General features: G+C 38.5%; 1 protein-coding gene across 2 annotated transcripts in view; it reads right to left on the minus strand.

The window, feature by feature from the left end:
• Positions 1-17,537, minus strand: part of DGKH (diacylglycerol kinase eta) — a 544,322-nt gene that overhangs the window by 424,054 nt on the left and 102,731 nt on the right. Inside the window, exons 5-7 of one of the 2 annotated variants that reach the window (XM_062636834.1) lie at positions 6,849-6,953; positions 6,387-6,519; positions 270-376 (exon numbers count right to left, since the gene is read on the minus strand). In XM_062636834.1, the coding sequence (XP_062492818.1) occupies positions 270-376; positions 6,387-6,519; positions 6,849-6,953 (345 nt within the window). Of the gene's footprint in view, positions 1-269; positions 377-6,386; positions 6,520-6,848; positions 6,954-17,537 lie in introns of those variants that run through there. The other variant, XM_062636835.1, reaches the window with a different exon arrangement.

Genomic DNA, 17,537 nt, shown 5'->3' on the forward strand with positions numbered 1-17,537 from the left:
AGCTTCTGAGTTTTTCTGCATGTGGCCTTTAAGATCTCATAACACGGTTGCTATCTAGTGCCCACAGATACTATACTTGTCCTGTGAGACAGAAATATAACTTTTGTCTAAATACCATGTAAATCTCTGAAAAGTGCTCAGGAACACAGCCACCTACCATTAACTTCACTGGTTCACATGGCAATATGTCTATGCTTAGCCTCTCTCTTTTTTTTTCCCATCAAGAAGAAAGAGCTTTGGAAAATACTGCACATATGAATAGTACTTACACCATCTTCATCTTCAATGATATCTTTTCCAATTGAGGCTAATGTAGTCCATTTGCAGTTATTCGTTGCTCGGACAGCACATCTTTTATGTGCTTTAAACTTACACACTGGAAGGCACACATAAGCACATATACTATGTTATTTGATGTATTTCACTGATACATATCTTTAAAAAAAAATTAAACATAGATAGTCCATAAAACAGCCAAATACATGTCACTTAGTGTTGCACACATGACACAACCCGACTAAGAGAAAATTCAGTTCATAATCACTCCGGCTTTAACTCTCTAAACTGGATTTAACTGCTTATAGTTGTAGCCCATGTGTGTCCTCAAATCCACACTGGTCCCCATTTTTTCAGGTGTAGTGCAAGGCACAAAGGTACAAATACATCTTTAACTGTATTTTTGCCTCTTCTATTCCTCCAGTGACACAACTGAGATACATGGTTCAAATTTGCAAGAAGTGATGGGGTACGTTTTCACAGAAGTGTTTTACTTCAGGAGCTCTGTTTCTTTGCTTAATGGATCCCGTGTGGGCACCGTGCCATGCCTGTTTTCCCAGAAGGTGAGGAACTGAAGGATTAGATGGTGCTATCTTTACTCAGGATACTGGTAGTCACAACATTTTCCAAGAGGTTACATTAACTGAGGAAGAGCCTGACTCCTTAATGGATTATTTATTAAAAATCTACTAACTGGAATACTCAGCACAAGTGTGTAGTATAGTCAGACATTTTGACAATCTAGTAACCATATGTATTTTGTTCAACTCAATTAATATGACCAGTTAATGATACCATATTAGATCAAATAGATTGACACACCCAACTGTGGGTATTTCTTTTAATGGAACTGCATGACATCATTCTGTTTAGATCGCATTATAGAAATTATTTTGGCAAGGGCCATTAAATGTTTATGAGAACTAGCCAGCAGACCAGAAGTGGTAGTCTCAAACAAATATTTGACAGGAAACTGTCAAAAGCTTTGGCCTATCACTTGTCCACCATTAAAAAACATTAAGCCAAGGTACAAAAGGTCTTATGAATCATAAATTTCTCATTCCACTGATCCATTGCCAGATCAATTTAAAAAGTGAGTTGAGACTAGGTAAGCAACAATCTGAGTCTGAGAGCAATCCTCACTGTTCTGGGAGATGTGTGAAAGTATGTGCTCAGCTCAAAGAAAAAGGAGGCAGCAGGTTTTTTGCTTTTACAATAACTCCTCTGCTCATTTAAAAAAGGAGCAGCATTCATAGACCCAAAGTGTGCAAATATCCCATATACCTCAACTAGTGGGGTAGGATCATATTTTCAAAACAGCTCAGCATCATATTGTGCATTTGCCAGCCCACTGCGTCCCAGTCATGTATCAGTCTGGTATCTGAAACCTTTTGGAAACATGCAGTCATACGGCTAGACACCAATTGCCATTACTTCACCAATGAAAGTTAAAGGATGCGAAAATTAAAAATGGAGCCAAACCAAATCTAGATTATTAGGACATTATTTAAAATTTTCATTTCCTGTGTAAATGTTTCTAGCTGGAATATGAAGCAGACCTCTCAGAAAGCCAACAAAAGAACCACTTCATTAGCAAACTCTTGTCACAGTGATACCAACATATGCTGTCAGACACAGTGATTAAATCTAGAGCTATTATTATCTACAATGAAGAAAAGTCAACATTACTGAACCTTATCATAGGATCTATTGCACTGAAAATATATATATATGTTGCCTTTCCTATAGAACACTTCTCTCTCAAAGACCTTTCATTCTAACCACCCATCAGTTAGTAAGACTATGCTGGCAGGTCATTAGTTTTTTTTCCCCCAAAACTACTTTTATGATGAGTTTTCTCTTCTGTGTTCTTCAAAGAAGAACTGGCTGAGACTGTTCTTTTCCAGCTTCAAAGGCCAAAGCCAAAGGTTTTGAAACTGATCCAAAGATCCTTGAGCTGGTAGCTATAGTTACATTGTCAAAATGGAAGGATTTTTCTTCAGGTATTCCAAGAAACTTGGTGTTTTGTTTCCAAGAATACTATCACATTCTATGATGGACAAGTCACAGTGAAAACAGAGTGACCCATGTGAAAACAGCAACCTAACTTCAATCCAATTTGAATCTTATGCCTATGTTATAAAGGATAAAATTCAGCAGTGTCTTGGCAGTTTTTACTATTTTCACCCAAATAAATAACTCTGTAAGTTAATTAGATATTAGAGTGGTAAAAGAATACTCATACTACAAAGTACTACAAAATTATTACTTATGCAACTTAACTTTGCAGTATAGCTTTGCAATATAGTTTCCGTACCCAAGTCTTCAGTTATATGATTATACACTTTTTGAGAATAGGACCCTCACTCACTGCATGCACTGAGTGGTCCTTGACAAGGATGCAGCTGTGCCATACTGTGGTTCATAATAATTTTCAAAAGGTATTTGCCTTATTTACCAAAAGCTAATGAAATACTGCTTTTCACACATCATATTAATTTCTTCCTGGCCTTTAAAAATTACTATTATTTTATGCACAGCTTTTCTGTCATACAGGTCCCAGATTATAACCAACACACAACCACTGATTTGATCAGAAATCTTACTTAAGTGATTTCTCCAGGATTATAGAGCGGCACAGTGTGATACAAGGTCACAGATCAGTGTTTTCTCTTATTCCTCAATTCTTTAATAACCAACATCCTTTCTCTTCCTGACCACTTCATTCACTCTACACTCTTCTGCCTGTGCAGAAAATGTGGCAAATACCCTGGAAACAATGACAACCCAAGTAGTGGATACACAGTAAGTACCCTGTACAGTGGGTAAGAAGAACAGGGTTTTGTGGGCAAAAAACCCCAATCATGATGAAAAAAGACCAAGTACATGAAGTGCATTTACAGTCAAGTTAATCCCAGTATTTTCTTATTGCTTGCCTTCATGATCTTAAAGTGTTCTTTCAATGCTGACTGGTTGTGCAATTCATCGCAGGAGAAAGCGTCCCATTTAAACTGCAAGCTCCAGCTTATTAGGTATATTTGATATTGAACAATCAAGGTTCAATCATGATACTGAAAACACTGCATGAAGGAATACATCTTTGAGAATAATCATAAAAGCAGTGTTCCACTGGCAATGACTTGGATAGAAATGTGGTATTAACACAGAGTAACTGAGGCTAGAGAGTTTTTAAAGAGTTTCCGTAGATAACGAACCTTAGGTTCTTTAAGTTTCTTTACCTAAACATTCCATATATCCCTGTGTTTACTTGATAACTAATTTCTCTGTCCTATTAAAAACTGTGGATGACTGTTGTGGAAATCAGTCCTTTAGAGCTATCTAGAGCAACACAACACAGACTACATTCGAGAAGTAGATTATATTTTGAGAAGACACAAAAGAAGTAACTAGTGGGAGGAACAGCACTGCATCTCAAAGGACTGTATGATTAAATGCTTTAAAAGTCAATTGTTTTTTGAGAAGCAGAAAGAATGAAGCCTGGTTTGATATGAATTTACATCTTTAGTTTGATATATATATTGATTTTTTGACTTCTAAAAAGCAGGAAGTTCACACTACAGCCTTTTCCCTACCAAGGGTATTAACACACTCTCTACACCAGCTTCCACAAAACTTACAGGAGTGTCTTCAGGGTGGCCTGCAATTAATTTGATCAAACTTTGTGAAAAGCTTCTGGGAGGGAAGGTGCCCTGAAAAAAATAAGGCACCAATCTTATCTCCAAAACAAACGAAGCTTGTTGTGTAGTTAGGCTGAAAAACACAGTTGTGTAGTGCTGCTGGCAACCAGCAGGTCTGAGAGAATAAAATACCACAGGACTGATTTTTTTAAAGTAGCATGAGCTGCAAAATATCAGAAATGGGACTGATTTTTATTTTTGCCTACAGTTAACAGTCAAGAATTAGACCACAAAGAGTACAAAGTCTCTAAACTACTTTAAGGATGACTTGGTGTGCCAGTAACCCAAACCACTGAGAGGAAGAAGAGCTCCAATATCTCTTGAGAAGAAGCCTCTCATGCTTCTCAATACAAGACATAATAGAGTAGCCTCGGATCAATGACCACACAAATAATTGAATTTAGTATAGGTATAAATGGATTCCCAGTGTAAAGCAGTGCTGGAGGCTTCAGATGCCAGGCATGAATATTTAAACAGTTTTTTTTTAAAGCTTGCAATGAGAAAAAGTAGCACAGAACATGTCTGGGGAATCTTAAGACTCCACATTTCCTACATTGTCTCCTCAGACAGTGTATATTGCTAACACAGGGCAAGTCAAAAAAATAGATGGTGAAATGCATTAGAAGTGCAAACGGCAGGAGCAAATAAACATGAACTCAGTCCCATAAGAATTTCAGAGAAAGAAGTAGTATCAAACCAAAACACAATTCTGAGATGAAGAAATTAAGGATGGTTAACATGAGTTTTTACAGGTATATAAAATCATGGACAAAGTATGAGTATTTCAGTCTGTCAAATGATTCAGATTAGATGCATAATTAAAGTTTTCCTTTTGTTTCAAAAAACAATTGGGAAAAAAGAAGAAAAAATAGATAGAAGTCATAGCTAAGAAGGAAAAGGAGGTAAACCTATCAAAAGATAAAAGAAAATCATAGTATCTACATATAAACCAATCCAGGTCATACATTTCTATGAAACTGTGGATCAGTGAAAGCAAATCCAAACTACTTTCATGAGCCATTTGGAAAAACTGCTTAAAGATCAACTGGCTTCAGAAATGTAGATAAATATAGTACTAGTTTGTAATAAGTTATGCAGAAATGTGACAAACTAGATAACCCAGAAAATTATGAACCATGACCATTAACAATGGTATTCTTATAAGAATAATTCTTGTTAAACAGCCTTTTTAAATAGCTATAATACTAACTTATGGAAAGATAAATTCCTTATGAAAGGAAAGAACTCTTTCATTTGCCTGAGCAAATATAACTATATTTGTACACAGAGGCAATACAACTGCATTTTAGTTAAGCACATGATACTTCTATCTGCCAATATCAGACATTGAAAATACCATAATTGCCTTAAAACCATCCAAACGACTCACACACAGTGGAAAATACACACCAGAGTAGCTGGAAGTAACTACGCCACTTCTAATTTCTACGAAATGGGTTTGTCTCGTTCCTTGGCAACTGCACCATTAGTGACATTAAAAGCATGGACAATTCAGGATAGTGGGTTAATGTTTCCTTCGTAAGATTTCCTTAATACACATTATTATGCTCAGACCTCAAGTACTGTAACAGCATCAATAACAGAAATGCATTTGCAGTTGAGTAACATGCATCCAAAAAATCAAGTTTTGAATGGTGTAATTGTCATTCTTTTCTGGACAGTTAGCTATTTTGGAAATATAAAACCTCTACATTGTATATATATTTCATGGTCATGGTCACACGTGCTTTATTTTCAGATGGATTTCAACACAAGACTTGTTACTACTTTTTCACAGAGCCTGCAGCAGAAAATATAAAAGCTTTTTCAGGCTTATTATAAATATGTGTTTGTGAAATATCATTTATCCAGATAAACTTCATGTTGAAGCCTCACCCATAGATCCTTCTTCTGTGTGCTGGATTTCATCTGTTGAACCATCAAAACACAAAGACATCTATCTACATCTCTACCCCCTTGCTGCATGAGACACTTTTTAAAGCAATAAATCTATCCGCATCTGTCCTGCCTGCACTTCAGAATCAGGCATCAGCAACAGAGCAAACAACAACTGGAGGGGAAGAGGTCATAGCATTGAACAAAGTGTTAACATTTTTGATGAGCAAATGAAACAAATCCTATTTTTTCTTGCAAACCATCCACCCAGCACGTTCCAAACTAGTCACTGCAGCAGAAGGAAGGGCTTTATTGACAAGAGTTAGAAAGAGGCATCTGGAGCATGAAGAAGGTGAGCCAGACCATTAGTAGTCCCTCTGCCCAAAAGAAAGTCACTCTAGTGAATAAATGTCTCCCTTCAGGCTATTTTCTTACTCATTTTCAGAATCATTCCTCATCAGCCATCTGTCTACATGCACAGCATTATAAACAGGGGAAAGAAAGTGTTTCTTTTACCTTCACAAGACAGGCCATGAGAAGTGACTCCAGAGAGGCTCTCTCTACACACGTTACAGAAGGTAGGTCGGGCATGGGAGCAGGCGTACCAGTTATGCATCCCTGAGAAATGTTCCACATTAAACTGTGCGGTCTAGTAAAGGAGAAGTTAAGACAAATTTGCAAGTACAGAACACAGCTACAGTGACTGAAATTACCTATGGCTCCATATTACAAGGGAATGACAATGCAATGTTCACCAGAAAGTATTTTCCAAAGGGTATTTAGCCTGTTCTCCCTCCAAACTTCTAAGTAGAAGTGTGATAATAGGCTGTCATTTCACAAGTAAAGGTCTTAAGACGCAGCTTCTCTCTGACATTAGCCACACTTTTCACACTAAGGCGGTTGAATTCTCCAGTTCTGTGTCCTGTAGCTTTATCTGTTCAGCTAGTACAGGTCTCACCAAGAGGGATGTCAACTTACCTCATAGTGTTCCCTGGACTGAACGGACTTCAGAGAGCTTATCCAGTCCTCCATTTCTTTTCTGTTCTCAGCACACAATATAAGCCTCCTAAATGGAGTGATTATCTGAAAAAGAGAACACATTCCGAAAAATCCAGATAGTGAAAATCATGATAGGCTATAATACTTCAGGTACTCTTCCCTGTGAGATGATGCAAAAGGAAGAAACACCCTAACTCACAAGATACCAAATGCTTAAAAATATTCTCTTTAATAAACTACCAACCATGAAGGAGTTTGCTTTTCTTTTTTCAGTTCCCAAGATTCAAATCAGGCTTCAGCGTAGGTCTTTACGATCTATATTGATCATTCCTCCTTCTCAGCTCTTTGTCTATGCACTGAGATTTAAATACTCAAATGGCAGGCACTTAAACTGCTAAAACAACTGTTCTGGAAATTACTAATTGACTAAAATTGCAATCCTATTTCTTAACAGCATTACAGCAATTGCAAGGTTCATGACAATTGCTAGAAACAAAACCACACCAAAATCAAAAGCCTGGAAGTCTTGAACAACAACAAAAGCTTTCATAATTTCTCTATCTTGTATATTGATATTAAATTTATACTAATTTAAACACACATAAATTCAAACCAGAACTTTCTATATAAAAGTCAAAGAACACATACAAATCTTTATAAAAAGACACAGAGAACTAAAGCAAACAGCTGAAATCATATCCTACTTGAATGGTTGAATGAATTCCTGGAACAAGTTGATGCTAGGGAGTTTTCAGTGGTCTGCAGCTGGATTCTAGAAACGTGGAAATGCTGTATCTCGGAGGTTCAGAGGATAAGCTGGTTTCCCCTCTCCCTCACCAACAGAAGAATAATTAAAAGAACAGGAAGGCACCAGAAACTATCAGCTAACTCCCACTGAAATTATTTTGAGCACTGTACTAAAATAGACAAAGCAGTTACTTACATTGCAAAGAATCTAAAACAAAGTAAGTATGTGAAATTGAAGGAAAGCTGTTTGGTTTGTTGTAGGATGTCTGAAAAATAAGATTAAATCCTTTCTCAGTCTGATACGTAAGCCTATTGCATAGCATGTACCTACCAAACTCGCAAACTACTTCAGTAAAACAAAGCAAGGACCAGAAAAAATTATAGCTCTGAGTACTGTTTTAAATGCTACAAGCTAGATACTGTAACATTTGCATAATATTAGTAAACACTTATCTACAGCTGCATTTACTTACCCAGTCTCTGCCGTAAAGTCTCTAGCCTTGATATGTCCTATCCACTTCTTCATTCAGCTGAGCTGCACTTTAACATATCTCAAAGGCAACGTAACTGAAGCGCAGCAAGCTGCAAGTCACATGGAAGGGATGCAAAAACCCTGTGGGCTTGCATTTGGTTATTTCCTTTTTTTTTTCCTATGTACTCATTTCACATGGAATGGAATACTTTCTCTGTTTTCTATTTCATTCAATATTGCTTAATCTTTTTAATAAGGTTTATTAGTAGCTATCCACAGCTCTTCCTAAAGAACAGTTACTGCAAAGAGCAATGCTTCTCTCATTAGTTTGGAGCCAAACAGACGCTTTATTACTTCAAAATGTTTTTCTAAGCCAGGTCATCAAATGAAGCCCAGAAAAGCCATTAAATCATAATATAACCCTGGCTCCAACAACAATCAGCATTCTGCTGGAATTTCCAGCTTTCCATGGACTGAGAAATCCTATTTGGGCAAATACACACACCAGATTATTTGCTATTATATAGCATGACTTTATAATACGGATTAAGTAAGGGCAAGTCCACCCAAAATTCTGCATTTTGCGTCTGTCCTTTTCCCATGCTCGTTACTGACGCTAACCTGCAACCAGATGTTGTGAAATGCCGCTAAGCAACAACAGCTGCATTTATTGCTGAAAACTCCTGACAGTCTTGATCTTTCCAACTAATATTTATTTGTATCACTCATGTCTCTACTACTGCTGATCAGAGAAATCCCTTGTGTGCCTTCACTTTCCCCTCCCAAAATCAAGGCCTTAGTTCAGTTGTTCACACATAGTTATCTAGTGCCAATGGGGACGCCCTTTGGTATCCAAAGCATCAGGATGGGGCAGGTAGGTATGACAAGAGGACCATAGCACCCAGAGCAGCAGCTTTAAATAAGCCACGTGGGACACCAAAGGCCATCCCAAAAGGTGCTACGCACCCATGTAATCAAATCATCTCACCAAAATTGCTAACCAATGCATGTAAACATACAGAAATTCCTATATCCCAAATTCTTACTAAATTCAGAGCACAATAAACTTAATAAAGTTTAAGAGCATTTCAAGAAAAGAACATTTCAAAAGTCTAAAATTTAAATTATATACTAATGAACAAATGAATTCAGGATTAATTATTACTAGTGCTATAAAGTGGGAAGTTGGAAGACATATTTGTAAATACGGCATCTATAATGTGATGTTTAAACTACATATTCACTTTCATTTATGTATTTTTAACAACAAATATCAAGAAAGAATATGGTAACAGAAAAAAGACAGTAAGCATTATGTGCAAAAAATATCATCAATGCTTTCTACATATCTTAAAAAAAAAAAAAAGGAAAGAAAAAGAAGACAAAGAAACTAAGCAGTCCATTTAGATTCTCATCTATTTCATTCTGCTAAATCAGGAAGATGTACTCTCATTAATTAGGTATTTCACATAGCATAAGAACTCAGGGAACCAAGGAAACAATTGGAAAACAAGTGTTTCTGCCTAAATGTACTGCATTATTTAGCCTTGAATGGTATTCCCAAAAGGTGTTGAGGACACAAGAAGTATAAATGTCTAAAAAGGTACCTTACAAATTCATCACAAATAGATGCATCATGTGCTATAAAACATAATATCCAAAACCTTCAACTCAGAAGGTCCTCAAAATCCAACGAGTGAATGTTGGGAAGTTATACAAGAGGAAGAATCACTGTACGTGCTCTGCTGCTTACACTTCTTTCTTGAGTACCTGCTACTGCTGTCACAGTACTTTGACTCATTATGGTTTTATGAGCTTTACACTAACTCAGTATAGGTGCTCTTGTTTGTCCTAAACTAAGAATGGCTTCCTATAGCTTCTTATTTGCATTTATTCAGAAGGCATTCTTTCCAAAGAATGCTCATGGAAAGTTAAGATTAACTGAGTTTTAGAGTGCATTTATTAAAGACAGTTTAACCTGTATGCAGACATAAAGAAAACCCTTGTTTCCAGGTATGTAAATTTGGATTTTACTAGTAAAGTTATCTCACTGCACGCATTCGTTCAAAGTCCTGTATCTTTTCTTCTACCAACCAAAGTCAGTGTCTTTTCTTCTATTACAAATTAATTTTTTTTTTTTTTAAATTACTGCTTGCTGCCCCAGGTATTCGTAGAATCATAGAATCGTTAGGGTTAGAAAGGACCTTAAGATCACCAAGTTCCAACCCCCCTGCCATGGGCAGGGCCACCTCACACTAAACCATGTCACCAAAGGCTCTGTCCAACCTGGCCTTGAACACTGCCAGGGATGGAGCATTCACAACCTCCCTGGGCAACCCATTCCAGTGCCTCACCGCCCTAACAGGAAAGAACTTCCTCCTTATATCCAATCTAAACTTCCCCTGTTTAAGTTTTAACCCATTACTCCTTGTCCTGTCACTACAGTCCCTAATGAAGAGTCCCTCCCCAGCATCCCTATAGGCCCCCTTCAGATACTGGAAGGCTGCTATGAGGTCTCCACACAGCTTTCTCTTCTCCAGGCTGAACAGCCCCAACTTCCTCAGCCTGTCTTCATACCGGAGGTGCTCCAGTCCCCTGATCATCCTCATGGCCCTCCTCTGGACTTGTTCCAACAGTTCCATGTCCCTTTTATGTTGAGGACACCAGAACTGCACACAGTACTCCAGGTGAGGTCTCACGAGAGCAGAGTAGAGGGGCAGGATCACCTCCTTTGACCTGCTGGTCACGCTCCTTTTGATGCAGCCCAGGATATGGTTGGCTTTCTGGGCTGCAAGCGCACGCTGCCGGCTCATGTTCATTTTCTCATCAGCCAACACCCCCAAGTCCTTCTCCGCAGGGCTGCTCTGAATCTCTTCTCTGCCCAACCTGTAGCTGTGCCTGGGATTGCTCCCACCCAGGTGTAGGACCTTGCACTTGGCATGGTTAAACTTCATGAGGTTGGCATCAGCCCACCTCACAAGCGTGTCAAGGTCCCTCTGGATGACATTCCTTCCCTCCAGCGTATCAACGGAACCACACAGCTTGGTGTCATCGGCAAACTTGCTGAGGGCGCACTCAATCCCAGTGTCCATGTCAGCAACAAAGATGTTGAACAAGACCGGTCCCAACACCGATCCCTGAGGGACACCACACTGAGCCATTGACCACAACTCTTTGCATGCAGCCATCGAGGCAGCTCTTTATCCACCAAGTGGTCCACCTGCCAAATTGATGTCTCTCCAATTTAGAGACAAGGATGTTGTGTGGGACAGTGTCGAACGCTTTGCACAAGTCCAGGTAGATGACATTTATATCTTTATATATATTTATATTTATTATTTATATATCATTCTGAATATGCTAAACTCTCAATAGACAAGAAGAAATTGTATAATACAATGGCAAAGGAAGTGCCACAAGAACCACTGGAAGACCACTGAGGTAAAAGAGTTTTCTTTTACTTCAGAGAATAAGAAAACTCTTAAATCTTGGAGGAACTCAAGTGCTAATGGTTCGCACGCTGACAAAGCAGAATACAAATCAAGAAGGGTGAAGACAGTAAAAAAGGCCTTAAAAATAAATAAATAAAGCAGATTTAATTTAGAAGATTAAGTTACTTTGAAAATTTTCACTGTTAGTTGCCAAGAAGAAGTCATTGCTGATTTTGGAAAAGAAAGTTGTCAAAGCCAGATACTGCAGCATATTGCAAAGTAATGAAACTGAAGTAGTGGGAATACAAACCTCTTTTAATGCAGTAGGCATATATAGTTTTGAAAGCTGAAGACAAACAACAAAATCCTAAAACATCATAGGAAATAAAGAATGTCTGGATAAAAAGAAAAATAGCTCATTACTGTGATAACATTCTGTTCCGTTTGGAAAAATAGGAGCTTTTCGAGTGGTGAATGAAGGAGAGAAGAAGACATTGTTCAGTCTGCCAACACATAGGTCTTGCCCTAAATTGGGATTTTCACATGTGTTGGCACTAGGATAATTTGGCTTCTAAAAATACACGCATACTCGTATATATGTACATACATATCTGGAAATTACTTTGATGAAAATTACACAGTCAGATTTTGGGCCACTACTGCAACTCTTCTTTCAGGCAGCACCTATTAGGAGCAAGCTTAATATTTGGAAATGAAATAAAATTGCCATTAAATTTAGTGTAGATTTGAAAACACCTTTTGCTTTCAAAGGGGCTAACTTCACTTATTCTATTTATCTTCAACCCAATGGGTTTAGACTTACGATCTGTAAAATAAAATCATTTAAAGCCTATTGCCCAACTTTCAACATATTTTATCATAGCAGCAATATATAAGAAAATACAATTCCCAAAGCTCAGTGGCTACATTTCTATTTTCCTTTACTTATTCAAAGAAAAATGCAGGCACCAAATTCACTAATCAAGAAATAATGGTCTACACCTAAGCAGCAACACAGCAACTATTGCAAAGCACCCTGCTTTCTGCAACATGATATTTGCATTAAGGCACCTTCTGCTGCTCTAAACCATTATCAGGCATTACACTAATAGCACTTTGTATGGCCAATCTTGAATTGACTTTAGTAATGTAGAAACATCACTTACAATCTGAAACGGGCGGGGAAATGGTCTTCCTGTTCTTTGAACAGATATTTTTAAAATATCTTTCTGGAACTAATTAAGAGAGGCTGATACAGAAAGAGAGAGCACCTCCATCCCTCCTCTGAGGGACAGCACCCGATGCCTTGGGGCATGCACGTGACAGATTTAATGCTTCGTAACTTCTCAGTGCTTCTAGACACTGGTGAGTGAATTCTGCCTAATACGAGGATAACATGTTAGGCCTCCCTTACTTTCTGTCTGCCCCTCCATTTCCCTGTCTTCATGGAGGTGAGTCCATATGAATGCGATGGATGAATGCACCTCCATCACAGCGGTGGGAATAGACTGCTGGGGTCACTGATGCTTCTGTACCTACCAGAACTTGTCTGCAAAATCACAGTTCTTACAGTTGGACAGCTCTGACAGTACTTTTAATGTCTTGGATTCAGGAGACACTAAATAAATTGTAACAGTACTGTCACTGTCAAAAGTGCAGTTGGTGCTTTATCCTCAACTGTCACAATTCTTTTTCAGGATGAGCCAAGCCAGGCAAAAGGATAAATTACAATGGGAGAGAGTGATTTAAAAGCAAGGCAAGTAATAAATGGCTATTATATTTGCCTGAGTACAATACAGAATTTATAATCAGAACAATTAGCTCTGTCTACCCTACTAAAACGTTGCTTCCCTCTTTGCTGGCCTTCTCCAATTTCACTCTTGCCAAGCTCACAAGTAATGAAGTAATGTGTGGTTTTGGCCCCCAGAATAAAAACTCTTAGGAGGGGGAAAAAAAAGGGTTAGAGCCACAGAGCATCTCCTGCACCAGTACACCAGGACAAGTGGGCTTAACTAAAATGAAGAACAAAAGCAGTTACTTCACAGAAACAGGCTTGAGGTCTACTCTGCCTTCACTCTGCAGTAGAATCCAGGCAGGTAATTCAGGTGGCCTTTCCTTATGCCACATCTAGCATGAATGAAGGAACATCTCCAACAATATATCCAGGTACAAGTGGTTGGGAGTAGTCAGCATGGATTCATCAAGAAGCGCCTTACTTATCTATGTAAACACCTGAAGTGAGGATGCAAAGAGGATGGACCTAGGCTCTTTCCAGTGGTGCCCAGAGACAAACTAAGTGGCAATGTGCACAAACTAGAACACAGAAGGCTCTGTGGGAACGTCAGGAAACACTTTTTTACTGTCAGGATGACTGAGCACTGGTACAGGTTGCTCAAGGCAGTGGTGACTCTCCATCCTTGGAGATATTCAAAAGCTGTTTGGATATAGTCCTGGGCAGCCTGCTCTAGGTGGCCCTACTTCAACGGGAGACTTGGACCAGATGACCTTCAGAGGTCCCATTCCAAGCCCCAAATCACTCTGTGATTCTGTGAAAACAGCACGCAGGTAAATCAAGTCAGTTACAACGTGCAGCCTTAAGCCGTGAAACAGTTCCAGCAAAGGTCACTTTATCAGAAATACACAGTTCCCCATTTAACCTCATGTGTCCAACATCAACCAACTGGTAACAGAAAAATGCTATTCCTTCAGAAGTATAACTTTATAATGAGACAGTTACAAGAAGCAGGGTAGGAAAGTTACATGAATTTGGACTGAAGAACAAGGTATTTATCTTAAATCAGCATTTAAATATAACAGCAACAATAAACTATTCTTGTAAATATAAACTAGCAAATGCTATTTATAGTTCCAATGCTTGCACATTTCTTCAGCGTTCTTACATAAAAATTTGCTAGGCACATTACTTTGCACTGCTGTGCCCTTAGCTCCAGCTTCACCAGCGCATTACCTGTCTATCAGATGGGATGGCTCCTGTGCTTACAGGAAAACATTTAGATATATACCTGATGGTATTAGGTGCAAAGTTAAACAAAATAAAAGAGCAATTGAGTATTTTTTTATCTGCAATAACAGATGCCTGTTTAAACACGATCCAGCTGCTTGAAGCCAGGGATCCCTGTTCACCAGAAGCAGGAAATTTATTCAAAGTTTACACCAGTGGCTTTGTTTATAAAATCATTTGGTATACAGGAACTGCACTGAGGGATACTTCTTAAGGTTTCTCCACGTATTTTAACCACTTTTAAAGCAAGAGAAAGAAATGTCAGAGTATAGGTAAGTGTAAAACTGCAGGAACAACAAAATCTGGCAATCCAGTATCATCTTCTTAACAAATCTCGATGTTAAGAACGTTAAAGCTTTAGAAATTGTCATATTTGCTTGCTCTCCAAACATTCCAACTGCTTCACCGGTGCTACACCATCAGTTCAGAAAAGGAAAGATATTTTTTATGCATTCACTTCTGGGCAAATCATCTTACTGCATTTAACAGATTAAAGAAACTCTTAGAAAACAAAAGGAATTAAAAAGAGACATTTTCTGAGAGCAAGTTTCAAAAACTTTTGTTTAAGTTCAAAATCTGTCGAAAACAAGATCCAGGCAAGTGCAACAAGAAGCAAAATGTACAGTAGTCCAGAATGGTCACATTTCTAAGCATTCCCTTGTTTTCCTATTCTGAAAAGTATTTAGCTTTCTTGTAATAGCTCAATCCCAAGTGATTTATCTATGGATTTTAGCCTTACAGCTGAAATGTTTTATTGCTTTTTCATAATGAAACTGGAAGCTTTAATGTCTCCAGACACTCTAGGGAGAGGGAGACAGTGCATGAAGTCAGGGCTAAGGAGCTTAAAACTTGAAAGTCACGCCCAAAACTCACCAAAGAGCTCTCAGCTTCATTACATTTTTTTTGTCACTGTCAGAGTGTGGGGGAAAATGAACAAATGTTAAATGGAGGGAAAAAAAACCCTAAGTGCATTGCAAGTGCACAGTAATTGCTTTTGCCTATTTTTTTTTCCCCTCAGCATATTAATTTGCTATTTCAGTTTTTGTTTTGTTTCTAAGCTGCCTGAATACAGAAAAAAAAAAAGAAAAAGAAAACTGAGTTGAAAATTGAACAAAGTGGAATACAAAGCACTTCCCCTGTCTTTCTGTGGTTTGAGTATTGCTCGGGCTGGGAGCATCAAAAAGCCTTTGTCGTTTAGAGGCCGATCAGCATCTGTATGAAACAGCAGATTGTTCGTAACTAGGGAAAAACTAAATCTATCTGAAGAGTTAGCTACCCATGCAAAGCTGAGTCACACTGGTGAGGCCAGCACATGAACTTGAGCTGGTTTCAGACATATCCTACCTCCCAGAGGTAACAAAAGGCCCTGAGATCTTCACAGATGTCATTCCAGGACTCCTACCAGCCGTGCGCTTAGGCTGCAACCAGAGCACAGGGAATGTCTGGATATGCCATTCCCCCACCTTGAAATGGTGACATGCACCCACCCTTCTGATAACACTCAGGGCAAAATTTACAATGCAGTGCTTCTGAGAGTAGGACGTGGCTCACAGAGGAAGGTACTATAAGTAAACACATCTGCAAATGCGCCTGAACTCCCACCATCATCAATATACACTGCTAGGAGTGTTAACACTAACTGGAATGAAAAGGAAATTCCAGTGTACCCAAACCCAGGAAATTATTGCGTATCTAAAGGATAAATATGATGTAAAGTACACTGAGAGGAATCCCAAGGATAGCATCACACACAGTATATGGTACTTCACTGATATTTGTTTTCCTTCACACAAATAATTTTCAAAGCTAACATAAGCTCATTATCCATACCTGGATCACTAGTAGTAATAGTATGCAATTGAGTTAAGATACACCTACAGCAGAGGTTCATGCAAACTAAAGTGTTCACACAAGATTCTGTTCAGCTAAGTAAACTTCATGTATAACTATGTGAAATTTGGCTTATGTAAATTCATCAAGAAACAGAAATGTGGGTACAAACACAAATACATTCCTTTCATAGCCCCATGATTGATTAAAGCAAGTCAAGCAAGAGTGCCTCTCTTCAAGGGAACATGTGCAGAGACTATATGTAGAAATTCACTAAGAACAGCTTTCTCACAAAGAAAACAAAATTGCATACAGCTATGCTCCAGAGTATTCCTACAGAGCAAACCAGAAAGTTTAGTCATCCAGGCTTAGAACAAGGCAGTGAAAATAGTTTGCTTAGCAATAGCTGAAATCAGGGGAAACCCCCTAAGTCTGGAACTTGAAGCCTTGAAGATGTTTGCTGAACCCGTGTTCCCCATAGTGTCCAAACACTGGAGCAGCAGGATGATTTCACCAAACTGCAGAAATAAGAAAGATGGTGAAAGAGAAGCAGCAGAAAGCCTGCAAAAGGTCAGTGCAACCTTTAAGTGAGTGGCACCCCCCAAAAAAAACAGACTGAGGTAGAATAATGTCTGAAAAAGACTGGAGGCTATGAGTAAAGAAACCACTGTCATGTCCACTGAGATGGAACTGCAGTATATTGGATTTTGTAAACAAGCAGGACAGCATCAGAGAAATAACTCCTGGCATCCATAAGCTTTTCTGCATTTAAATAAACCTCAGGACCCTGAACTTTGGGCAAATCAGGAATTGGTAATAAAACTGTATTGATGCTGGATTATTTAAACAGGAAAAATAACAGTATTAAGATTAATAATTCCCAGATTTGGGACTATCTCTCTTTGTCTCTGATATTCGAAAAGGCAGAAGACTGGAGTGCCCAAACCCAAACATGAAAGGTTTTAAACTCCTTTGGGAAAAGGCTCTTCTCATTTCCTCTTGATGTGGCTTGGGGAAGGTTAAGCAGTTCTCGCATTCCCTGAAGTTTTCGTAGTCCCTGAAGAAAAGTCTCAATAAAAGCTCTGAAAAAATCTGGGTGAAAACAAAGAAAGCGAAGTACGTCCAAGTCTGAGAAATTAACACTATCATCTCTCCAACACACTGCA

Source organism: Pezoporus occidentalis, unplaced genomic scaffold (genome assembly GCF_034315485.1).
Source record: "Pezoporus occidentalis ecotype Australia unplaced genomic scaffold, CSIRO_AGI_Poc_V1 ctg5, whole genome shotgun sequence".
NCBI classification, from domain to species: domain Eukaryota; kingdom Metazoa; phylum Chordata; class Aves; order Psittaciformes; family Psittacidae; genus Pezoporus; species Pezoporus occidentalis.